General features: G+C 36.0%; 1 protein-coding gene across 1 annotated transcript in view; it reads left to right on the top strand.

Annotated features, from left to right (window-relative positions):
• Nucleotides 1-27,090, top strand: part of UBR3 (ubiquitin protein ligase E3 component n-recognin 3) — a gene marked incomplete at its 5' end in the record, with an annotated part of 232,512 nt that overhangs the window by 60,222 nt on the left and 145,200 nt on the right. Inside the window, 6 exon segments of the mRNA XM_082657756.1 lie at nt 4,303-4,369; nt 8,639-8,769; nt 9,906-10,134; nt 16,508-16,687; nt 17,286-17,419; nt 23,087-23,173. Coding sequence (XP_082513882.1) covers nt 4,303-4,369; nt 8,639-8,769; nt 9,906-10,134; nt 16,508-16,687; nt 17,286-17,419; nt 23,087-23,173 — 828 coding nt within the window.

Here is a 27,090-nt window from a genome sequence, read left to right as displayed (position 1 = left end):
ACCCCACCCACCCCTTCAGCTCTCAGACAAGTTTGAGAGCTCCCTCTCAGCTCTGTATTTGTAGAATTGGTTTAAAGCAAACAGTCTCATATTACAGTGGCTTACATAAATGTTGCTTTCATTTCATTCTAGTCTCTCAAGATCTCCTTTGGATTTTATTTTTATAACCTTATATGTTAAATGTTCCTTTTAGCTTTGTGTATTCTGTCTTAACATTCTCTGAGTATTGTTTTAACCAGCTGTGAATTTACTTGACTTCTTTTTATGGAGCTCACATTTTTTTTTCATCTGTCCAGTAAATTCATCAAAGAAAGAAAGAAAGGTTAATTTGGGTTGAAAAACCATCTGTAAATTTTGCAGGGTAGGAATTTGAATCTGATTTTTTTGGGGGGGGGTCTTCTTCTCTCATTTTGGACTTGTATGTGTATTTTACGCCTGAAACACACATAGCAATATTGTCTACTTCTGTGCCCAGGAACTAGTTAAGGTTTGGAAAGTGTTTCTGAGGGCTGTACAAATGCTGTCTGAGTTGAGGTTATTTATTTCCTCTTTTGTCCGCTGGACCATCATTTTCTCCCAGGGCTTCTGTACTGTTTTCTTATGGATAAATGGGAAAGAACTATAACTCCCTATCATGAATTTGGGGTGGGTGGGGTCTTGTCATGATAACGGAATTGTTTTCATCTTCCTTAATGCCTGAATATCCCACCACTGGAAGTTATTCCTGTTTGTTAAAAGTTTTGTTCTTTCTCAAAATAAAAAAAATGGGACTTGTAATAGATAACACAGTAATCCATTATCTTGAGCAGATTGTTGTAGTTAGGATTGGCAATCAGAATTAGTATTAAAAACATTTATTAGCTTAAAGCTATAGTTCATTGTCATCGTTGAATAAATAGAAAATTAATATTAGCAAAAAGATGATGAAATTACCTATTACTCTATCACTTAGAGGTGACTTACTGTAAACAAATATATTCTAACAGATTTTATATATAGTATATTTTAATGGCTCCATGCTATATATATGCTGTTCGGTAACCTGCTGTTCTTACTAATGGTAGTTTTGAACATCTGTAGCAAGGGGTATATTTTAAGAGATTTTATTTGTGTGTATTATCAGTACTTAAATGGTTTCATACTCCATATGCTATTCTTCATAGCATGCCATTTTTTTTTCTCATTTATAGTAATAGTTTTTGAACATCTATCTGGTCACAGTGAATATAGAGCTCTAGTATTGTTTTTCTTCATAGGATATATGTGTGCTATAATTTATTTACCTAATCCCCTGCTCTGCTGTTGGAAACCAAAGATTTTTTTTTTCTATTATAAATAACATTGTGATGAGTATCTATGCATATAGTCCCTATTCACTTGTCTGATTATTTCTTCAGGATAAATTCCTAGAACTGGAATTTCTGTTCCAGTGATAGATATACTTTAACGACTTTTGACATGTGTATTGACAAATTGCCACTCAGGACAATAGTTTTATTATATACTCTCTCAAGCAATGTACAAGAGTGCACATTTTCCCACCAGTTTAGATGGAGATAAACTCCCTTCCTAGCTGAGTTTGATATCTATGATGATGTCAAGCTGATCTTTGTTTCTAGACTTTTGTCATTGTGCCTTTATTCATGGTGTCCTCTTGGAATGACTTTCCTTTGCTTGGCTAATTTTACTTGTCCTTTAAAGTGTAAGGTTGGGAAATTTATAAAACTTTGTATTGCCATGACTGTTGCTTGATCAAGGACACTCTTTTTGTAGGAAGTTTGTATTTGAAATTATGAAGTAATCCTAACCTGGAATATAACATTAAAAGGTTTTTTGTTTTTTTTTTTTTCCTCTCAGGTCTGGGAGAGCAGTTTCATAAATGGCTGTTAGCTAAAATCTCAAATTTTAGAACCTTCTGGGTCCTGTGGCATAGTTTTGCATTCTTATGTCTGTCTTTTATGGCTCCAAATTTCATACTGGTTGAGTTTCTCTAAGGGCAAGGTGAGGGTGGCAGAGGAAGAGGAGAGTGTAGTTTGACCGTCAGTATTACTGCCAGGTAGACCATAGAGGCCTGGCTTTGGTAGGAATTAACAGGGAGAGCATATTGAAGTGGTTAGTAAATGCTGAATGACTGAGCTAAGTAGTGTCTTTGGGTAACCCCAGACTGGTCCTGAGGACTGATGCTGGACTTGGCAGAAACCTGGAGTTAAGTCTATGGTGCGCAGGCCAAGGAGACTACACCAGTGGGCAGAGCAGCAGCTTAAAGCCAGGGCTTTTCTGCTTTGGGGATTCGATTTAATTGAGCAAGTGTCTGGGAATTTATACCATGATTCTAACCTGCCACCAACATAATTGATTAGCACAACAGACTGTGTGCCAAAATGCTACCACATGTCTTTATAATACCAGTTGGCTCATATATGTTTGGAAATATAGGAAAAAGGTGTCAGTATAACATGGAAGTTTTGGATTCCTATGCAATCTTTCCTAGCTCAGGAGAGCTGGGATAGTGGGGTAGAATCATATCCTTTAGCTGGAGGGGAAAAAACCATAAACTATGAAGGCAGCAGGAACCTTTTTAGCAACATTCAAAGTAAATCAGAAATGAGCATCTGCACCCATCGCTCCCTCCCTAAGAGGCACATCGCTAGCCTCACTGTTGGTTTCTCTAGTAGCACGCTGCTTCCTCTGCTCCTCTTCCCTCTGTGTTGTCTCAGCCAGCTAGCTTCCCACTTTTTTGTTGTGGTAGGTTGTTAACATCCCCTGAGACAGCCTCAAATCACTCCAAGATGTTTGCCTGGGCATCCAAATGATCTCCCCAGGTACTGATTATTGCTTCTGTTACTTCTTTGGTTACAAACTTTCTAGGTTACAAAATAGGTTGTGAGTGGTCTGCCCCTCACCCTTTTATTTCCTATAAGCCTTTTTTTTTTTCAATTAAAAAATTTTAAAATTTTATTTATTTATTTTTGGCTGTTGTTGGGTCTTCGTTGCTGTGCGCGGGCTTTCTCTAGTTGAGGCGAGCGGGGGCTACTCTTCATTGCGGTGTGCAGGCTTCTCATTGCGGTGGCTTCTCTTGTTGCAGAGCGTGGGCTCTAGGTGCATGGGCTTCAGTAGTTGTGGCACACAGGCTCAGTAGTTGTGGCTCGTGGGCTCTAGAGGGCAGACTTAGTAGTTGTGGCGCATGGGCTTAGCTGCTCCATGGCATGTGGGATCTTCCTGGACCAGGGCTTGAACCTGTGTCCCCTGCATTGGCAGGCGGATTCTTAACCACTGCGCCACCAAGGAAGACCCAGCTTAGTTTTTTTTTTTTTTAACATCTTTAAAGTGTTTTCTATATTTACATGTTCTCTCTTTTAAATTAATTAATTAAGTTTTGGTTGCTTTGGGTCTTCGTTGTGTGTGGGCTTTCTCTAGTTGCAGCGAGTGGGGGCTACTCTTTGTTGTGGTGCACAGGCTTCTCATTGCGGTGGCTTCTCTTGTTGCGGAGCACGGGCTCCAGGCACGCGGGCTTCAGTGGTGTGGCACGTGGGCTCAGTAGTTGTGGCTCGTGGGCTTAGTTGCTCCACAGCATGTGGGATCTTCCTGGACACGGCTCAAACCCATGTCCCCTGCATTGGCAGGCAGATTCTTAACCACTGCACCACCAGGGAAGTCTGCCTTGTTGTTTTTAATATGAGGTTTTTTTCAGGAATAGATATATTACATGTGGGCAGAAATGCATGTATTTTCTTCTTGGATTTTTTTCCTAAGCACATTTTAATTTGTTTTTATATTATTTTTTTGACTGTCAACTCCAGCTTCTAATATGCTATGCTTATTTTTCAGAACTTGGTCTCTTGAACTCATTTTGTTTGTGTTAGACTCTTCAAAGGCTTTCCTCTATTCATTGTTTTAACCTTCTTCTCCTTCTCCCCTTCCTATGCTAATCTGCTCCCTCCTTGCCTTTAGCTTCTTTGATATTATATTTATAAGGTTAGGAAAATTTTTATTTTGGCATTTTGGGGTATTTAAGAGTCTTTCATTAGAAGCACAGATTAAGTTTAAGAACTCATATTTTAATCCTAAGGATTTTCATGATATATTTTAATTATAATGCTAATTTTAAATTTAATTTTCAATTTAAAGTTAGCAGCATTAAAATATATTTTATGACAGCAAATACATAAAATTGTTGGTTAATAATATGTAAGCATGCCTATATTTTATATTTAACATAATTTATAAGCATATTTATATTTACATAAAATGTATAAATTCATGAATAGGACTATAGATAATGCTAATTTTGTTTTTCTCCAGGAGGATCAGGATGGGAGTCAAGGTCTGGGCAAGAGAAAGAGGGTCAAACTAAGCAGTAACACCAAAGGTATTTATATTTTGTTTTTTCCTTGTATAAAAAAATGCTTAATCATTAAGAGCACTTGAAGGGAGAGTAATGTTATTAGATTTGTCTAATATGGAGAAAGTGTTGTTAGAGCGTGATTGTGGGGGGACCTCGAAAGCAAGTAAAACCCTTACTGTTGGGATTTTGTTCATTTGTTTTCTTTATAAAATGAGCAACATCATATTTGAGCCAGAAAACTAGTCTCTTCATTGAATCTTTGATTTGGATGCAGCATATTTGGTGTAAAGCTTTAATTTGATTTAAAGGATGAGCAAGAGGGAGATTTTGGGTGTGTGTGTGAGAAAAAGTAACAAGAGTGAAAGAGAGTGAGAATGAGAATGAATGGCACTTACCACATATTAAGGGCTCAGAAAGGACTCAATACATATTGTTGCAAAGGAAGAAGTAGATATGCCTGTAGTGAGGGAATAGATTAGTAATGAGTAATATTTATTGAACTTTTTATATATGCTAGACATAGTGCTAATCACATCACATGCATTGTGTCATTTAATTCTCCAAGTAACTATATGAAGCGGGTTTTATTATTATTACTATTTTATGAATGAGGAAATGGAGACATGTTAGGTTTAACAGCTAATGAGAAGTATGTCCTTAATTCAAATCCCAGAGTTTAAATGCTTTATCACTATATTTTCTTGACCCTCCCCAAAAGCTTTTCTAGAGTACTTGTTATTAGTTGGCAGCCTGTGCTCTGGATTTTTGCCATGGATTTCCAAATCTTAACATAGTCTATTTTCTGGGTTAGTATGGTCTGTTAGAAAGTCTCCAGAGGTTAAAATATTATTTTGATGAAAAGATTCTTACTTCTGGTGCTAAGTGTGTCTTGTGGAAAGTTTAGGACTGCTTGGAAGGTGGAGCAAGCAGGCAGTTTCCGTTGAGGCTCATTTTGTAAGTCTGCAAGTCTTTACTTAGTTACTCACGTTGTTGCCTTTAACTTACAGAATGTTAGCAAAGGGCATGAAATTTGATTTGCTGGCCAACATGCACATCTTCCCTTTCTTCATGGCCCAGCAGAGAACCTGTAATGCCTGAAAGAAATTAGAAGTCCCTATGGCTAACTGGCCCCTTGACTTACCAGAGTTGTCCATGTGTTTACCTGAGTCCTTGAGACACATCTGAGTTGGAGGAGATTGTTAGACATATACTTGAGTTTAAGCTTCAGGGATGTTCAGAAAATACCTGTTATGGCGTAAGAAGTCATTGTTTTCCTTCAGCCTGGTCAAACTCTGGCTGAAGTTACTTTTTATGCAGCCTTTATGTTGAAGTTGATTTTCTATTATATGAATTTTTTTGCATTTGAGATTGATTGTTTTCTCTTCCTTCCTCTACTGGTAAGAAGTGGTATAGAGATTTAAGACTTGATCAGTTATCATGTTTGGTTTAAGTATGTATGTGGAAGAAGTGACTTTTTGAAAAAGTTGAAAGTGAGGCTTTTTGAATTAGTAGAACCTCTGTTTTCAAAAAGTAATTGTTGCTTTTGAAAATGTCTGAAGTTCAGGGAGTGGTTTAGTTTTTGTAAGAATTTGATTCAACAGTTTGAAAGTGAGCTGAAAATAAAACATGTAATGATAGGCAAGAGGAGAGGCACTGTGCTAACAAACACATCACTGTCTATTCTCAAAACTGCAATTTTAAGGGTGAAAAGCCTAGGCCTAGAGGGCTTCAGCTAACATGACCAAGATTATTGAGCTTGTGAGTTGCAGAGGCTGGACTCTACTGTCTAAATTAAATGCTGTCATGCATTTGTACCACATACTGATTCTTCAAAAATCTCTTTTTACAATTTGGCTTGAGTTGTTTAGGCGTTGTAAAGGTCATGACAATTTTATCAAGATTTTAAAGGTCAATAATCATACATAACTAATGGAAGCATTTCTAACCACATTTCCATAACATAACATGTAATACATGTAACACATGCTTTAAATATCTTGGGAAACTGATATCATTTATTTTAAGAATAACAGTGAAGACATTGTGGGTTTTTCTCCCTTTTTTTAAATGTCTGAAGTTAGAAAAATTGGATTGTACATAACTGCAGCATTTTAGTAGAAGCCATAGCTTTTCTGGTGCATTCAGATTGTTTTATTTATTTAAAACAAAGTCAATGTATCTTTTTAAATGCTTGACATATAATAATTATGGTAGCTTCAGGCTTTTCTTTGGCTAATACAAGCTTGCAGAGAGTTATAACTGAGTTTTAGGATAAATACTGCTAGTTTTGTTCAACTTTGTAATTATTTTCAGAAGCACTTCTCTGTGAGGGTTTTATTTTTTTGGCAGTCTGTGAAATTTTCAGTCATGTTAGTACCAAGTGAATTTTGAGAATTAAATTGGCTTCAGCAATGTGTGCTGTGGATTATATTCTAAGTTTTAATTGTAATCCTTATATTCCTGTCACCTGATTCATTTGGTCCCTAATTTTATTACTTTTTTGGCTTTGAATCTGTCAGCTTGTGCCTTTGAATATATTTTACCTCATGTCTTGCAGGACTGGTTTATGTCTCTTTTTAAATCATTGCCATATCCTGGGAATGATCTATTTCAAGAGGAAGAGATTTCTGTTTTACAAGTAGAAAATTCTGAGATTTGGAAAATAAACAATTATTGTTTCCAATAAAGGGATGTGTAGTGTAATTGTATTTATACTTTTACGCCTACTACGTACGGTTCATACTAAAGGCACCACTGAAAGGGAGTTAGGTAGGGGATTAGCAGATACTTTGGTCTCTCTGTAATCTAAATCATAGTGTCTCTAGATTAATGAAATTATTATTCTGAAAATAATGGGTTATTAATTATTAATCTAACATGGGGTTAAAGTTACATCTAACTTTAATATCTGATTCAAGTCTTATTAAACTCAGTGTTTTACAAAAGAATCAAGAGAGTGATTAAATACTGAGTTGTTACTCATTTAGACCCGTTACCTGAGGAGATGTGGTATGAACACATTACTCAATAATAGAAGAACTGTGACACTGGGGTAGGATTGGGGTAAGGTTAATTGAAAAAACTCTGCAGGGTTACCCTGCAAGACTACTTCAACTGTGATATAGTTAGGGCTGTACCTGAGTATTTTGATTCATGTGATACTGGTTTTTCAAACATCTCATCTAACTCTAGTCTCTGCTTAAGCACTGTCACTGAAACAGTCCATTCATAGTTGACACTTGATGCCCTTATATAGAGCTGATGATCCAGAGCAGTATCCCAAGATAATTTGCTCCAATAAAGATTAATAGAATTTTCTAGTTCATTTTGAGGGGAAAAAAATTAGAGAAAGTGAGAGAAAGAGATAGCCAAAGTATTAAAAATATTCAGTTCACACTTTGCTGTACACCTTGAAACTAACACAACATTGTTAATCAACTATACTCCAATGTGAAATAAAAATTTAAAACATTTCAATTCATCGTATACCAGTTGAGACCTTTCTGTTGATTAAGCATGGCAAGGAGGCAGAGATAAGCAAGAGACAGCCTAACCCTCAAGGAGTGGTACTTGGCTTTAGAAAATAAACTTTCCAGTAAATAATTTTATTCCCCCCTTTGAATACCTTTATTCAAAAGGGGCATGCATTTCCTGTTTCCTCCATGCATGAAGAGGGCATCTTGAGTCCAGTACAAGTAAGCATATATAATGTTCTGTGTGTTTCCCGGTATGTTCCTACCAGAAAAAAGTAAATGCTTCTGTATACTAGAGCAAGCAATGCACTAGTGATTATCTTCTCTAGTGAAGTTAATATTTCATTTATGAAGGATAATTTTAGAGAAATAAATTATTCATCCATAAAGATTTTTTTCAAAAATAAAAAATTTAGATAACTTTGGAGTTTATGTCCTTAATAGTATGTTTTTAGGTTAAAATTATTATTACTATTTTAAATTAAGTGCCATGAATATTGTTCTTGTAAGATAATTATTTTAAATCTTAGTAGAAATTTTAGATAAATGGCTTATGTTTAAGGTCAAGTAATTACGTATTTTTCTAGTAACTGCTTTATATTAAATTATAAGGATTAAGTATTTTATTATTTATATACTGTGGACATTGTAGAAATTTAGCTTGATATTGTTAGCATTATCATTTGAATTATTGAAAGGATAGCCTTAATTTTTAGGTATGTTCAGATGTTTGAGGTTGATGGGTTATTAATCATGGTAAGGTTTAGTGAGATGAGCAACTTAAACCATTAGGGTGATAAATTTTATTTTTATTATGTAGATCAATCCATAATGGATGTTTTGAAGCATAAAAGTTTCTTAGAAGAACTATTGTTTTGGACCATAAAGTATGAATTTCCCCAGAAGATGGTGACTTTCTTACTCAACATGCTTCCAGATCAAGAGTATAAGGTATCTACATTTTTTCCTTCCTTTCTGAACTTTGCTCCTCTTTCTTTGCCTTTTCAATATTAAATCTTTTTGATATATTTCTCAGCTCTGTTGCCAAAAGAGGGCCTGCACAAAAAGCACAGTATTGTAGATCTGAGTCAAAGCACCATTACAGAGCAGGATTCCTAAGGGTTGCCTTTGTGCATGAAACTTGGTCCAAAGGGATTGCTGGGGGACAAACAAAAACACAGTTGCACAAATAAATATGTAGTTACAAATTGTAGTAAGTTCTCTAAAGGAGAAAGGTACAAGGTGCTATGAGAATGTTTAATGGGGGCAACTGAATTTAGATTGTATGGTTAGGCATGGGAAAAGCAAGGAGTTTGTAGCTGCTGGCCATAACTGTTAAAGACACAATGGTATTGACTCATGTACACATGTACATAGGTGAAGTCTCTAGTTTCAGAGGGTGTGGACTCACCTGTTACTACCGTATGGTTATGGCAAAGTTACACAACCTAGAGTCTGAAAAGACAATAAATCATGCCATAGTTCTTATGGTTTAGGTAGTAAAGCCTCTTTAGGAGTGACACTTTAATAATGCTGTTGTTTTGTGTCTTTATACCTGCTTAAGAAAACAATAGAGGAAGTGTATATGGTATACAGAAGAGAATATTTAGTCAGAATAGTGGTTGGCTTTCAGATCAAATAGGAAAAGATATTATTTCTTTTGGAGTAGTCACATTGACTCACTTATTGTTTAGTTATATAAACAACTCTGATGGTTTTCAGGTGAGGCTTTAGATTTTGTTGTTAAAGTTGGTAGCACAGGACAAAGACACATACTTTGACATTAGTGAATTGATACATTTGTGAGCAAAGTGAAGATTTGTATTTTTAGACTATCTTTGTAATTGCTTTAAAACTTTAATAATTTAAAATACATATTGAACATTTTTTTAACCACCAAAGTATTTTGCTAATTTTCCAAAAAAGGACAAATGTAAGACTACCATCATCACTGAAATTATTTTTCCATTTATCTTGGATATCATCACAAGCTAATCATCACTTAAAAATGCTAGTATAATATGTTGGAAAATGTGTTGTAAAACTTAAACTGTGTTTTTTTTCTTCCTATTTAAAACATTTTACAGGTTGCTTTTACAAAAACTTTTGTTCAGCATTATGCTTTCATTATGAAAACACTGAAGAAGAGTCATGAATCAGACACAATGTCTAACAGAATTGTGCATATTAGTGTTCAGTTGTTCAGCAATGAGGAGCTAGCCAGACAGGTAACAGAAGAATGTCAGCTGCTGGATATTATGGTCACTGTGCTGTTATACATGATGGAAAGTTGCCTTATTAAAAGTGAGCTACAAGGTAAATTCAGAATTACTTTCACTAGTTTTATAAGTATACTTTGTATAACTAATCTTAAAAACTTCCTTTATGCTTAAAAATAGCTTTTAAAAATATTATAAAATAATACATGTTTGTTAAAGAAACATTTTTTAAAATTTCAGCAAAATTTAAAGAAAAACTTTAAAATCACCTATAGTTTTGTTATTCACAAATAATATTAACAAATATTTTGGGATATTTCTTTTCTGTCTTTTTGTGTGATGTGAGTATATTTATAGATGCGAATATGTACTTTAAAATATGCTATCAAGTGTACACATCAAGAACATGTTCTTTCATGATTGCAGGTAGTAATATCATATGACTTTACCATTATTTAACCATTTTCTTATTAATTAGGTATGTTTCTGTTTTTTTAATCATGAATTTGTTACTGTCAGCTTTAGACATTTTATATGCATATACTTTTATAATTTAAAAGTTGGAATAAATCTTGCCTTTTATATGTTCCTTTAGTGTGATCTTTAATTTTCTTCCTTTATGCCTCCTCAAATTGCCATAACATTTCTAGGAATTCCTCCCATTCTTATTTCTTTGTGGTCTTTCATCTTGACTTCACCTCCTTGTAATAATTTATATTATTTGAGTATTTGCTCTGTACTAGGCGCTGTGTTAATACTATTTATATGTTGTCTCAATTAAGCTTCTGAACAACTCTCTAGATTGGCGTTATTATTATTTCCACTTTCAAGATGAGTAAATTGAAGTTTAGAGAAATTAAATCATTTGCTCTAGATTATATAGTTAGTAGATGACAGAGCCAAGAAGGACTTTATATCTCCTGATGTCAGAATCTTTGTTCTTAGCCACAATACAGCCAGGCCAACATTAATAGGACTGTGTCTTCACTTGTTGGCACTTGGAGCTAAACTTAAAAAATAACAACAAATAATGCCTCAAATTAAATCTTAGGACCTTTCCATTCTCTGTGGATGGGAGATATTATACTTGAGACTTGCCTTCTACTGTTGTCTCCTTTTGCATATCAGCTCCTATTTTCTCTTTATACTGATAGTCTGCCTATTCTCAGATGCAATACCATAGCCTGAAAATTTATACAGGACTCAGTGCAGGGCATGATGCCTTATATATAATAATAGCTTGCTAATAATGATGATGGCTACCATCTTTTGAGCACTTACTGTATACCATGCTTTTTTTTTCAGTACTTTATATGTATTATCTAATTTATCAGTAATTCTGGGGAGTAAATGTTGTTTTTTCCATTTTATAGATGAGGCATTTCTGGTTTAGGAAATTGAAAAGTCAGTGATCTATGGTTTTATAGCTGTAAGTGGTAAAGCTAGGTGTCTAACCCATACTCTGACCCACTGTGTAACTCTGCCTTCCCATTGTAGGTGTAGTGGGAGAATAATACATTATTTACATTGAACAGTATACCTCTTTACCTTTTTAAAAGAAAAATTAAGAGCTGCTTTGTATTGTACTGTTTATGTCTTTGTGTAGGATGACCTTTTCTTTCTTAGAGATTTAGCTACGTATATTACTTTCTCTTTTCTTTTTTGAAATAGTGTCTATCATCATTCAGCTATATCAGTGATATTCTTATGTGTAGAATTATATAACTAGAAAAGGACTTTTCACAAGTACAGTATTTTTAATTTATAAACTGGAAAACTTAAAAAAAATAGAAGTATTTACTCTTTAGAAAAGAATCTTGAGTCTATTTTCCTAACTAAGTGGTTTAGCTATGCTTCTTTTATATGTTTGCATTTCAGAGGAGAATGTTTGGGAGGAAGATGTATATGAGTCTGCCTCCCACTTTTTGCTATAGGCATCTTTCCTGAGAGAGTTTTTATGTTCATTTCCTTATCTTCCGGTCTCTCATTAACCCACCTCAATCTAGTGTCTGCTTCCGTCATTCTATTGCTGTCTCCAAAATTGTCCATGACTCCGGTAGCCACATGTCCTACTTTCCCCAGAACAGCTCCAAGTTATGCCTGTTATTTATTTTTATTTTTATTTTTTTGTGGTACGTGGGCCTCTCACTGTCGTGGCCGCTCCCATTGCGGAGCACAGGCTCCGGACGTGCAGGCTCAGCGGCCATGGCTCATGGGCCCAGCCGCTCCGCGGCATGTGGCATCTTCCCAGACCGCGGCACGAACCTGCGTCCCCTGCATCGGCAGGCGGACTCTCAACCACTGCGCCACCAGGGAAGCCCTGCCTGTTATTTTGACATCATTTTTCATACAGTCCTTTTTACTCTCAAAAGTGTCCCTGTTTATATGATAAATTATATGGTCACCCTTTCTATGACTACATGATAAGGAAGCCAGCAGCAACACTTTGGACCTTATCTTGCTTGATTTTCATTATCATTTTACACTGTTGATTCTCTGTTCTTTGTGTGGCATGAAACTATTTTCTACTTGTTCTATCAGTGTTGGTGTTTCTTGGCACTTGGTCTTGCTGTCTCTGTGTTTCTCACTTTTCCCATATTTTCTGAAATCGTATTACATGGTCTTAGTTGCTTTCTACACATACTTCCTTCTAATGCAGTTAGTCTGTCCTGGAAATTCTTACACAAATTGAATTTTCCAAAAGCTAAATAGCTATAAGTAGCATTGCTAAGATCTTTAAATATAAATGTATTTTTTCTAGCAATAAATTACATTATTTCTAAGCCAAGTCTAAAACTATCTTTAGCTTTATCTTTAGAACTATCCTGTTCTGTTTTTTTTCCTCTTTCAAAAGTAGCATAACATTTCATGTTACATACTTACTGGTTTTCTAAAAGCACCATATGTTTTCCCTGTTTTTACATGAAGAGTATTGGAATGAGCTTTAAATATATTGAACTAGCTACAGATATTACACAAGTTCTTTATACTTCTTACTTTGTAATAGCCCCTATCTAACCTTTGTATACATTGTCATTAGACAATATTTGAAAATTTTTTCTACACTGTTAGTAAATGTAGGAGCTGATACAATGAGAATTCACATGACCACAGCAATAGCTGAAGATTAATAGGAAAAAACCTCTAGTAGTACGTGCTCCCTTCCTTATACTTTTACTTTGTTGTATTCATTTCTGCACCATACTACTTTGTGATTCCAAATATAACTCATAACTTTCCATATCTCTGAAATTTTACAGTTTGTCTTATACAACTGTCTGTTTAAAATGGAACTTAAAACCATGTGTTGTGGGACTTCCCTGGTGGCGCAGTGGTTAAGAGTCTGCCTGCCAGTGCAGGGGACACGGGTTCGAGCCCTGGTCAGGGAAGATCCCACATGCCACAGAGCAACTAAGCCCGTGCGCCGCAACTACTGAGCCTGCACTCTAGAGCCCGTGAGCCACAACTGCCGAGCCCTTGTGCCACAACTACTGAAGCCTGCGCACCTAGAGCCCATGCTCTGCAACAAGAGAAGCCACTGCAGTGAGAAGCCTGTGCACCGCAACGAAGAGTAGCCCCCGCTCACTGCAACTAGAGAAAGCCCACGCAGCGACGAAGACCCAACACAGCAAAAATAAATAAATTAAAAAAAAATGGTTAACTTTAAAAAAAAAAGAAGGAATAAAGTTTAAAAAAAAAAACCAAACTATGTGTTGCATAACTATAGGAATGTCTGTAGTTGCTAATAATGCCAGATTGATCTTCTGTCCTGCATATCAAATTGTTTATTAAACTATATCCTTTGGATGTCTACAAGCACCTCAGACACTCAGTGTCAGCACTAAAAACCCATTCTGTCTCTATCAAGCCTGCTTCTTTTCTATTGCATTTGTGCATATGTGTGTATGTGTATATATGTATGTGTGTATTAGCACTCAAGTCGGTGTGTTGGTACCACTCTAACCATCTACAGAGTTGCCCAACCTAAAAACCTAGGAGTCATTTTTGACTTCTTACTCTTTGTAGAAATAGTGAACATCACCAGGTCTGTCATTTAAATCCTTCTGAATATCTTAGAATAGCCAATTCTTTTCATCTCTGCATCTTCATGCCAACACCATAGTTCAAGCCATTGCCATCTTTAGGCCTTCTACTACTAGTCATCAGCACCCTCCTATATAGTCAGTCTCAACACTAAACATCTAGTCATGTCCTCTCTCTTAAAACCCCCTCTATGGCTTGCCATTCTCGTCACATGAACTGCAAACTCCTGAAGCTGATTTATGAGGCCATCTAGACTCATTTGTGCCACCTATTCTCTGCATTCTTTGTCGCAGTAATTCCATCCTTTTTTATACTGCTTCCTCTACTTAGAACACCATTTCCTCTCCATCCCTAGTTTATGTGGTTAATCCCAATTTCTACTTCCTTCTGTAAAGCTCAGTTAAACATCACTTCCTCAGGAAACACTTTTCCTTAATTGTAGACCAGCTTATATATGTTCTTATGACTTCTTGTACTTTTCCTATTACAGACCTTACCACACTCTGTCTTCTTAGATATTAACCTCAGTGGAGAGAGAGAATGTATAAATCTTGATTTTTTTACTGCTTTATTTTCAGAGCTTACTAGATTACCTGACCCTGAGTAGGAGCTCAGTAAATATTTGTGGATGAGTGAATATCATTTAACACTGAATCATTGCTCTCTCTGTATCTGTATTTGGAAAAGTATCAGTTGGATAAAAATAGAAGCTCTAATCATTTTATTTCATAAAAGATTCCAAGGTATTTTTCGCAAGAACAGTAGTAGTTAAAGCAGTGTCAGGAAAATAGTGATTTTGATTAATTATATTCTGCTTATTCATCCTCTGATTTCAATTAAATAGAACAGTGATTTTCAGTGTTTTAAAAAATTAAAAAATCCCAGCATCCCTAGGCACTGTCCCATCAGTATCAGCTGCTCACCAACTCACAGTGGCAGTAGTTGTCAGAGAGGGCGTTTCTGAATCTCAGGTGTGGGTAATTTATAAAAGCTCCTTTACCCCCACTTCCTCATTCAGTTATACCCTCTCTCCTCCTACTGTGGGTCCTGTTCTTATGTCTTGTTAAATTTGAGTTGGGTAAAGTAATTTCATGGGCTGAAACTAAATTTAATTTATGGAAATAAGTGCAGTAGAAGCCCTCTTCACTGATGAGTTTGACTACGAGGTGGTTATTTGAAAAGTTGGTTAAAGTGAGGCATTGTTAAAAAGTGATACATACGTATCTTAAACAGTGGATTTTAACTTAAACCACAGGAATGTATGTTTGTTCTCCAACCTTTTAATTTTGGGCAAAGCAGTTGTAAGGTATGGTTTTCTTTACTGGAGTTCTCCCTCGTCCTTCTTGTATATACCACATCTGTAAAGCAGCATCTGTGATTTTCATTTTCAGTTTCTTTAAAGTAGAGTAAGAACATAAAGATTTTCATGAAGCAATCTGAGTGTAAAATCCTTCTAGACTTTTGTGATTTTTCTCCTCCAAGATTTTCTTAGGCACTTTTACTGTCTTTCAAAAGCTTATGATCCAGTTTTTGTTATACCTCTATTTATGCATTCATATTTTATCAGAGTATGTATTTGTAACTTAAATTTTATAATTATAGTAAAAAGAACAATTAGTATGAACAGAAGCAAAAACAGACTCTGGATAAGCTTATACCTTGGGGCTTGTGTACTAGGGAATAGGCTGCAAGCTTTGAGCATTCTGTGTATTATGGGTATTAGTGTGTTTTACAGTGGGAATGGGGGGCTTGTTTGTCCAGTGAATCAGTTAAGCTGGAATAGGTCAACAGAGCTAATGCATACATGCTATACCTTCTAATAGTAAAGTTTTTGTACAAACCTAATCCTCCCCATCTCCTCCTTCCAGCAATGTATTTAAACTTCGAGGATTTTTTTTTTAAAGCTTAAGAGATTTATGTGTGTTTTTTGTTTCATTTTTGAAATACTGTGTTAAAAATTGTTTTTACATGTCCTTTGAATAGAAGAAAGCAATTAAATATATATTGTTTAAGTCATACAGATTTTATTGAAAAGATAGAGTGAGATTAATCTAGGGATAAAAGCATTTTATTGATTAGAACTGAAAATATTGCATTATATCATTAAAATCAAGAAAATAATAAGGTTTTATAAACATGTAACTAACTTAATATCATGTAATATGTTAGACGTGGTAATAATTATTATAATGATGTGCTAAGTGTTATGTTAACATTTCATTTAATTCCCTTAAGATATGTGTCTTTTTCTGTTTTACAGATGAGGAAATTGATTCAGAGCTATGTAATATACCTAAAGCCATATAGTTATTAAATGGCAGGCTGGGGTTTGAATTTAGGTGACTGATTCTAAAATGTATAATCTGTATCATTGGTAAAACTATTTTCTTAAACTAATTTTTTTTTTGTGTGTGTGTCTATTTTAGATGAAGAAAATAGTTTACATGTGGTAGTGAATTGTGGAGAAGCATTACTGAAGAATAACACTTATTGGCCTCTTGTCAGTGATTTTATTAATATCCTTTCTCATCAAAGTGTGGCTAAGAGATTTTTGGAGGACCATGGTTTGTTAGTGACATGGATGAACTTTGTATCTTTCTTTCAAGGTATCAATTTCAGATTTTTTCTTAATTTTTTTTTTTTTTTAGTTTACAAAATGCCTAATGTTAAACTGTCAAACACTAATTAAAAGATAATAGCACATCATTCAGTTACATGTGAAATGTCTCATTTTAATTAATTGATATTTGTAAGTATTTTGATAAAGTGTTCATGAAAACATATCAGAGTTATGAAGAAGGTCAAACTATTACATAGGAAATAAGGAGTGTAATTTTTAAAAGCATTTGAAAGCATTAATCTAGAAATTTCTAATCTATTCTCCAAGAAAGACTCATAATACTTCCGTAAAAATTTCAACCGGCATCAATTAAAATAGTTTTGACTTTATTTAATATATTCAATTATATTATATAAGAAAGAGACAGTTCACAAAATGTTTCTAAGAAAATGTAGTTTATAAAGAATTCCAAAAGGACCAGATTATTTTATTTTTAATAATTTATTAATTTCTATACATATTGTGTCATTATGCCATTTGTGTGCATTAAAATGTGTTTGATACTTGGAAGTATTTTACTTGATTTTTAACATGGGTGTTTATTTCCATTTGGCAAGGTTTATATCTGTTTTAATTTTTGCAAGGTATGAACTTAAATAAGCGAGAACTAAATGAGCATGTGGAATTTGAATCTCAGACCTACTATGCTGCCTTTGCTGCTGAACTTGAGGCCTGTGCACAGCCAATGTGGGGACTCTTATCACATTGTAAAGTTAGGGTATGTTTTGTTAATTTCTGTGTTTACCTTTAAAATAATTATTTAAGAAAATTATTTGTGAAAACATTGACTTGTTTACTTGTGTGTAATAATATGCAGTGTTTAATTCTGAATTCACCTTTGTGAAAGTTGACCTGAGACAGTTAATTGTTATTCTTAGGCAGGTTAGAATTCATTTATATAAATGAGTTATCATATCATTCCAGCCTTCCCTTATTGTGAATAGTCTTTGGAGCGTTATAAGTCTCCACATTCATCTTTATTGTTTCATTTTACCCATTATCAGTTAGTTCCCTAATGTTTCTTGTCCCTCAAGGGATGAGGATAGTCCTCAATAAAGTTTACACTTTTAAGATTCCAAGCACAAAATCAGTATACATTTCATACAACTTACAGTTGTTTGTAAAAAGAACCTAAGGGTACATAGCAACAACATAAATGCTTATAATTGGTTAAGAAATGTTTGCTTATAATTGCATGCATTTATGTCTTTCTGTACAAATATATATTTTACCTTTGCATTTTAAAGTATTCGTTTGATGGGTCTCCAGAATCCTTGGACAGTTTGTTATCTCCTGACCCTACTAAACTAAGGACTTGACTAAGATTTTGCTGTATGGATCCCATGAAGTCCAACCTGCTAGCCTGTACCAATAAGCGTGCTGCACAAGATTTTATAGTGGTCTTGGCTCTGCCTCTTTTGACTTAGGTGACTTGGTCAACTCATTTAAAACTATTTGAACTTCTCAGTCTTTCTCCTTTTCTTTTAAAAAACTAAAGGAAACAAAATAGAAATGGGACAGCAAAGCCTGCTCTTCCTCACAGGGTTATTATGAGACTCTTTTACATATATTCTTTAAATGTATGTGTTACTTTAAGTGGGTTTCTGTTTTCTTTTTTTGTTTTTGAATTTTATTTATTTTTTCATGCAGCAGGTTCTTATTAGTTATCTATTTTATACATATCCGTGTATATATGTCAATCCCAATCTCCCAGTTCATCCCACCACCACCACCCCCTGCCACTTTCCCCCCTTGGTGTCCGAGGATTTCTGTTTTCTCTCATGACTCCAGCTTTCTCTAAATGCAGATGCCTCACAACTCTGTTACAGTGTGGCCAGGTTGAAATTCACAACAGCTCTGGTTATTCATGTAGATCTCCTTATAGGTACATGAATTTTCTCAGGTTCCTAAGCTATTTAAAAACATTTGTCTGTGCTGTGTTCTTTATGTCATTTTATGTATGGTGTTTCAAATGATGCAGTTATCCAATATAGAAACCTCCCCTTGCTGTACCAGCTGTGTTCAAGCTATAATCAGATACCATGAATTTTCTCTCATACCAGAAATTGTCTCTCTACCACTTCTTTCCACTGTCTTAATTTATTTCTTTATATTTTTAAAATCTGGGTTGTTTCTTAACTGGTTTTCCTGCCTCTAGATTCTTCCTACTGTAATTTTTCCTAATTCCGAAGTTACTGCTAAGCTCTGTGCTTATCTCTTCTTTGCTTAAAAATCATTCAAGTTCTTACGTCTACGGGATAATGTCCATATTTCCTATACAGGCATTTAAGACCTTCCACAATTTGCCCTCAACTTGTTTATCATAATTCACCTTCCTATACTGCCCTCTACCTCCATGCCTTCATTGGATTGATTACCATTCCTCAACATGCGATTCCTTTCTTGATTCCAGTGGTTTTGTTCAAGTTAGTCCCTTTTTTGACAAATGAGCTCATTCTTTCTGCTTAGTCCAGTGCTTCTCTTATATGAGAATCATCTGGGAAACTTGCAAAATACATGTGCCTGAGTCTCACTGTCAGAGATTTTGGTTTGTTTGATGTGCAGTAGGACTTTGGCAGCGATTCTAACTGGAATGAAGAACAATTAGTTGAGCTCTTCAAAAATTGTACTCATAAGACTCAGCTGATATGTAATCTGCTCATTTAAATTCTTTCATATTTATGATTCCAGTCTCTGTTTTTATAGTACCTCGTTTAATCTCCATTGTAGCATTTATCAAAAAAACTGTCATCTAATATGAGAGTGGTTTGTTCATTCATTCAAAAAAGTATCTATTGAATGCTGTTCTATGCCAGATGCTATCTAGACGCTCGGGTTTTTGGTGTCAAACCAAATAGATGTGGTTTTTGCTCTCATGGAGCAGTCTAATAGGAGAGATAGACATTAAGTAAGTAAGCACAGAGGTTTATTTTGTAAGTTTTGTAAGTGTTCTACAGGAAAATATCAGATTGCTATGAGAGTAATGAGTGTGGAGGCTGGTTACGTTTAAGGATCAGGGAAGGCCTTTCTGAAGAATGAAAAAGCCAGCTATATATGAAGTATAAAAGTGGGGTTAGTGGTGGGAATAGGGGAGATAGTATGGAATAACCTACCTCCAGTAGGAAAGTGATTAGTCATTTTAAGGAGTTTGTTGCTGGAGCCACAGAACAAGATGGAGTTGGAGAGATAGGCAGGGATTGTATTATTAATGCAGGTTCTTATAGAACATGTTAATGAGCCTTAGATTTAATTTTAAGGAGAAGCCAGTGAATATTTTAAAGTAGGGGTTTAATGTGATCAGATTTACATTTAAAAGATCATTCTGGGGGCTTCCCTGGTGGCGCAGTGGTTGAGAGTCTGCCTGCCGATGCAGGGGACACGGGTTCATGCCCCGGTCCGGGAAGATCCCACATGCCGCAGAGCAGCTGGGCCCGTGAGCTGTGGCCGCTGAGCCTGCGCGTCTGAAGCCCGTGCTCTGCAACGGGAGAGGCCACAACAGTGAGAGGCCCACGTACTGCAAAAAAAAAAAAAAAAAAAAAAAAAAAAGATCATTCTGTTTGCTGGAAAGACTGGATTGAGGGGAGCGTGGGGAGCATCATGACTAGTAGCAAATAGACCAATTAAGATGCTGTGATAATAATCTAGGAAATTCAGGTTTGAAATTCAAGGTGCATTTTGGATATTGAAGATGTGTTTTGAAGGTAGAACCAAAAGCCTTGGTGATGGATTGTATGTTATTGATGAGTGAAATAGATTTTTGGGTAACTATGTATGGAGATAATTTTACAGAGGTGAAAAAGATCAGTAGAAAAGGTTTAGAGAGATCAGTTAGTTTTAGATATGTTAAGTTTGAGATGCCTCTGAAACATCCAAGTGGAAATAGTGAATAGTCAGTTGGATATATGAGTTTTGTGCTCAAAAGAGAAATCTGAACTAGGGTTATAAATTTTAGACCCTTGGGAATAAAAATGGCATTTATTGCCAGGGGATGGGGTCACGTCAAATAGGGGGAGAAGAGAAATGGACCTTGAAGAAAAAACAAACATTTAGACATCAGAGAGGGAGAGGAGAAAAACCAGAAGAATGCAACATCATATAAGCCAACAGAACAGGTGGTGATTTAGGAGGGAGGATTGATACGATGTTGATATGAAAAGGTCAGTATTTTAGGAGGATTATTCTGACAACTGTGTTTAGGATGATTTTGGATTATAAGGCCAGGGCTATGTTTATGTGATAATGAGAAATCATCGTTTTCAGGCAGTAGTTTATTTTTCAGTTTTGAAGGCCAGGATTGCAATGTGTTACGGTTTTCTTAATCTAAGAAGCGAAGTCAACAGAGAGAAAACGAGCTCATGTTGTTCTGGTAGTATCTGAGAGTAGTTTCTTAGCTAAAGGAGCATCTAGTTCCTAGATAAGACGTTCTCTTGATGAGAGCCTACACTATGCCAGACATTGTTCTTTACATTATATTGCTTACATTATGTTCGTATCTAATCTTCATAACATCTCTTATAAAGTAGATAGTATCATCCCTTTCTTTCAGAGGTTAAATAATTTGCCCACATTTACACAGCTGCAAGTGGAAGCTTGAGTTTGAAAACAAATCCATCTGATTTCAGAACCAGTGCTCTTTATCACTTTGCTATAATTGTCTCTTAAGCAAGACTGTCTAGAGCTTTTTAGCAGCAATGTTGTCAGGTTTTAGAAATGTAAACTAGAAGAAAGACTATTATTTTAAGTAAAACAAAGCTATTGCTTTATGTTTATGTTCTCTAATTATAAAATATAAAACTAAAGGATTAGCAATAGAAAAAAGGAACTTCACCTGATAGCTTACTTTCTTTGTCTGATTGCCCCGTATGCTGTTTGGTTCTTGAAAATGCTAAGGGATAGTTAAACAAGTTATACTAGATTAATAACAGATAGCTTGGATAAAGGGATGGCACATTTCTAGAATTTTACTAATTTTTGCTTTCTGAACAGAACAAATAAGCTGTAAAATCTCCATCTAGTGGCAACTATATGTTACTGCAGGCTTGACAGAAGTTAAGTCTGGCCATGAATCTTTGGAGCACTTAAGTAGTACTTGTCAGATATAGTGCTAGACTGTGACATGGAGCATTTTATGTACATTATTTCATTTGCTTCTTCATAACAGTACTAGGAGGTAGGTAGTATTATGCCCATTTTTACGTATGGAGAGACTGAAACTCATAAAATTCAAGTAATTTCCTCAAGGTCATAAAACTAGGAAGTCATGCATACTGAATTTTTGGGGGTGGTTATGATAGCGATGGGGAGGTGGCAGAGATGATCTGAACATGATTATTAAGTATGCTGTATTTAGGAATGGAGTTAATTGGTCACCTTTTTGAAGACTCTTGATACACCTACTTTTCAAATTGTTCTCCAGAAGAGTTTATCAGTTTACACTTGTGTAAAGAGGATATAGTGGTGTCCCTTTACTCAAACCTTTGATTAAATAGGAAAACATTTGGTTTTAAATGTTTCTTTATACATGAATTATCTGCAACTTTAGTTTGGTTATGACATATTATTTATGGTAACTTAAAGTGTCATTACATTTTTTAAAGTAAGAGATAGGGAACAGAATGTATAAAATAATATTTTGAGAAGGATAAATCTCATATAGGATAGATTAAAACAGGGTGAGACTGTTGGCAGGGAAACTAGTTAAGTGATATTTTGTCTGAATGATATCAGAAATAGGAGGAAATGGAAGTGAACCTACATGACAGTATTGAGGAAGAATTAACAGGGTATGGAGACTGAGCTGGGTGAAGGAGAAGTAAATCTCTGAAAGAAAGGGATGATAATATCTACTTTATAAGAGATGCTATATTAATTAACTAATTAATTTTGGGCCACATCCCTTGGCTTGCAGGATCTTAGTTTCCCCACTAGGGATCAAATCCACACCCTTGGCAGTGAAAGCACAGAGTCTTAACTGCTGGACCACCAGGGAAGTCCCTAGAGATGCTATTTTTAGATATGGATGTGAGGCTTGTAGTTTTTTTTTTGTTTTGCGGTACCAGGCCTCTCACCGCTGTGGCCTCTCCCATTGCGGAGCACAGGCTCCGGATGCGCAGGCTCAGTGGCCATGTGGAACCCAATTTACATCACATAAATTTATTTCACCTTTGACTCATTTCAGGTTAGTTCATTTTCATAACTGTCTCTAGTTGTTACTGTTAGTTTGTGAAAGGATGATTCCTTGAAATGACAAATGTGGTTATTTTGAAAATATGTATATTTTACCATTATATATACAATGCACATAACTTTTTATATATTGCATATACTTTGAAGTTGAACATATACGTGTTTATATACTGTAAATTTATATAAGTTATTATTTTAGGAAACTCAAGAATATACCCGAAATGTTGTGAGATACTGCCTTGAAGCTCTTCAAGACTGGTTTGATGCTATTAACTTCGTAGATGAGGTATGTATGTTTTTGATATATGTAAAAGCATTTAAGAAAAGTGTTAGATCTCATTTAACATTGAAAATATTGAATATCTTTTCATGGGATAAGGGAAAGGTGTTGGAATAAACATAAAATCACTAGGCTTTAAAAAAGGAGAAGTAAGAGACCAGTTGTTTGACACTTAGGAGATTCTACAGTGCATTAACTGTATTTGCTTATTTCCTAGAGAAGGGCATAATTTTTTTAATGTTATTAAATGTATATTTCTCAGGACTTCATCCAGAGAGATAAAAGTGAAAGTGCAAATGTGAACAGAATAGGGGAGATTGATGGAAAGGGTATCACAACTTTATTAATTGGTCAGTGTTCTCCTCTGGGCATGAATAAAGATGATTTTTTTTTAACATCTTTATTGGAGTATAATTGCTTTACAATGGTGTGTTAGTTTCTGCTGTATAACAAAGTAAATCGGCTATACATATACATATATCCCTATATCCCCTCCCTCTTGCGTCTCCCTCCCACCCTCCCTATCCCACCCCTGTAGGTGGTCACAAAGCACCGAGCTGATCTCCCTGTGCTATGCGGCTGCTTCCCACTAGCTATCTGTTTTACATTTGGTAGTGTATATATGTCCATGCCACTCTCTCACTTCGTCCCAGCTTATCCTTCCCCCTCCCTGTGTCCTCAAGTCCATTCTCTATGTCTGCGTCTTTATTCCTGTCCTACCCCTAGGTTCTTCAGAACCTTTTTTTTTTTTTTTAGAGTCCATTTATATGTGTTAGCATATGGTATTTGTTTTCCTCTTTCTGACTTACTTCAGTCTATATGACAGACTCTAGGTCCATCCACAGTAACTCAGTTTCGTTTCCTTTTATGGCTGAGTAAGGATGATTGTTGTTGATAATGAACTGAGAAGAATTAAATAAGGGCTTGCTGTTAATTAGTCAGCCAAGTTTCCTATCAGAAGCCCCTTTTATTCCTCTTACGAAGTGGGGTAAAAATTTGCCAGATGTGGAAGGAGGAGCACTCCTTATCTGATTTCTGAACTCTGGGCAGATGCAACTCCTGGTGTCTTAGGCCGGGGCGTGGAGAGGAGGGGCTTTTATTTATTTCTTTTCCTTAAAAAATTTTTCTTTTACACAATCATAAACTTATTGAAAAGTTGGAAGTGGAGTACAAAGAACTTTCTCTTGAACTATTTGAGAGTTAACATGTTAACTTGATGCCCATAACTCCCAAATACTTTAGTATCCATTTCCTATAAGCCAGGACATTCTCTCTCTCATATAAACAGAGACAACCATAAAAATTACGGAATTAACTTTATTGTACTATTACTATGCAAATCTTAGAACTCATTCATGTTTTACAAATTGTCCATTGATTGCCCTTTATAGCAAAAGGATCCTATTTAGAGTCACATGTTGCATTTAGTTATCATGTCTCTAGTCTCCTGGAATGATTTCTCATTCTTTGCCTTTCAGGGCAATAACGTTGTGAAGAATACAGCTCAGTTATTTTTGTAGAACACCCCTCAATTTGGGTTTTCTTATGAGTAGGTTCAGATTATGCATCTTTTGCAGGAATATTACAGAAGTGATGTTGCAGTCTTTTCATTGCACCCTCTTTAGTGGTTTATGATCTTTGTTTGTCCTCTTACTGGTGATCTCTTTGTTCATTTGATTAGGGTGGTACCAGCCAGACTTCTTCACCATAAAGTTACCCTTTTTCTCATCGTAATTAATAAAGTATTTTGTGAGGACTTGCTTTAAAGCTATTTAAATACATCTGTTTTCTCATCTAATTTTTAGTTCATTCACTAATTTTCTGCTGTGGAGATTCATAGTTTCTTTTATTCACTGGGTTATAATCCAACACTACTATTATTTGATGCTCAAATTGTTTCAGATGTGGCCAGTGAGAGCCCCTTCAAGCAGGTTTCTGTGTCCTTTTGACTTGTCCCGTTATTCTTTGAGCGCTTCTCTTCTTAGTGACTCAACAAGATGTTTCAGGCTCACCTTATATTTTCCCTATTCTACCCCTGGAATCAGTCATTTTTTTAAGGATCTTTTGTTACTTTTAGTAGAGAACAGTATTGAGAAAGCGGGATCTGGATGCTTGGTGGGCTCACTGCTATCGAGGTATTAACTGCTCCCAGGCCTTCTCAGTGAACAGAGGTTCAGAATATATGTATGCATTTATGTATATAGATGTACATATCTGCATCTATATTTATTTCTCTATTATATATATTGAAAGCTGTGAGTTCAAACTGATACTTTATATTCCAGTATAGCACAGGACTTATTCTAGTTTTCTCTAACAGTGAGAAACCTGGCGTCCATTATCCTTAATATATTTATTTCTTTGACCAATCCTCTTATATAGAACCAATTTCTCATATCAATTACCTCCCTTTCCCCTGCATGGATGCCCTCTTCTCCCTGCATTCTGTCCCCCACCCTGCCCTACATATGGACACCCTCCTCATCCCACTTGGGCTCCAACTCCCCACCTTGGACTACCCTTCTGTGAAGAATCCTTCTCGCCCTATGTGTGCTTTGAATTCCCACACCAGGCATGTCTTCATTCTGGCTGCCCTCCTCATCCTGCTTTGGCTCTGATGCCCCATACTGGGTCCTTTCCACCCGTGGGTAATCTCCTCACCTTGCTTGAATTTTGATTCCTTATTCCAGGCTGGCGCCTTGTGTCATTGCCCTCTTTACCTCTATCAGGTTCTGGCTTCTCATCCCTGGTCAGTCCCCACTCTCCTCACCCTGATTGGCTCTGACATGGTATACTGGGCTGCCCTGCTGTGTGGATGCCCTGACTCCGTATGCCGGGCCACAGCCCACTTCTTTGTAGATGCTCTTCACCCTGGAAAACCACTGACATCTCCCCCCACCCCGCCCCAGCACACACAGTTGTCCTCCTCACCCTGGGCACTGATATCCCTTTTCAGGCTCCTCACCTATAGATGCCTATTTTGGTTTATTTCGCCTCTTAACACCTCCCCCCCAGTGGCTTTAGGACTGAATTATTTATGAAGGGAAGAGCCTCCTACTGTCTTTAACTCTCATCCTTCCTGCCTCAAACTAATTTATCTTCCATCCCTGATGACTCCTCCTCCAATATTTGTGCCTGCCTTTAGCCTTCAACCTGGCCATTGTGTCCATTTGGATTCTGATTCTGCCTCCACCAAATCACCGATTCTTATCTTGTCTAAATGTTGGTACTTAAGCTTAAGCTTTATTTATATAAATGGTAATGAGTCAGTCTTTAAAGAAAACATTCTCAATTCTCCACAGAGCTCCATCCTGCTTTTAACCTGCTTCACTATTTCTTCACCCTGTCAAGTATTAGTCCGTCAGCTGGGGCTTCAGCTGGAGCTTCTCTCAGTCCAATTCTCATTAGTATTTGAAACTTCAGGAGTTATTGTTGAAATGGTGGCATCACTAAGACAACAGGAAGATTGAACTAGGGGAAAATTATCATTACACACAGAAGGTTAGGTAGTATTTGACATGAAATTAATCCACGGTTGAACTTGGGGTGGATTTACGGATAGTTAGAATCAAGTATGGTATACAGAGCAGCTTAATTCAAGGAAATAATGTGTGTGTGTATATATATACACACACATATATTTTTTAATTAATTAATTTATTTATTTTTGGCTGTGTTGGGTCTTCGTTGCTGCGCGCAGGCTTTCTCTGGTTGTGGTGAGCGGGGGCTACTCTTCATTGTGTTGCACGGGCTTCTCATTGAGGTGGCTTCTCTCATTGCGGAGCACGGGCTCTAGGTGTATGGGCTTCTGTAGTTCTGGTGTGTGGGCTCAGTAGTTGTGGCTCGTGGGTGCTAGAACGCAGGCTTAGTAGTTGTGGCGCATGGGCTTAGTTGTTCCACGGCATGTGGGATCTTCCCGGACC

This window comes from Grampus griseus (assembly GCF_964374135.1).
Source record: "Grampus griseus genome assembly, chromosome: 7".
Classification (NCBI taxonomy): domain Eukaryota; kingdom Metazoa; phylum Chordata; class Mammalia; order Artiodactyla; family Delphinidae; genus Grampus; species Grampus griseus.
The sequence above is the reverse complement of the archived record's forward strand: the minus strand, read 5'-3'. Positions and strand labels throughout refer to the sequence as shown.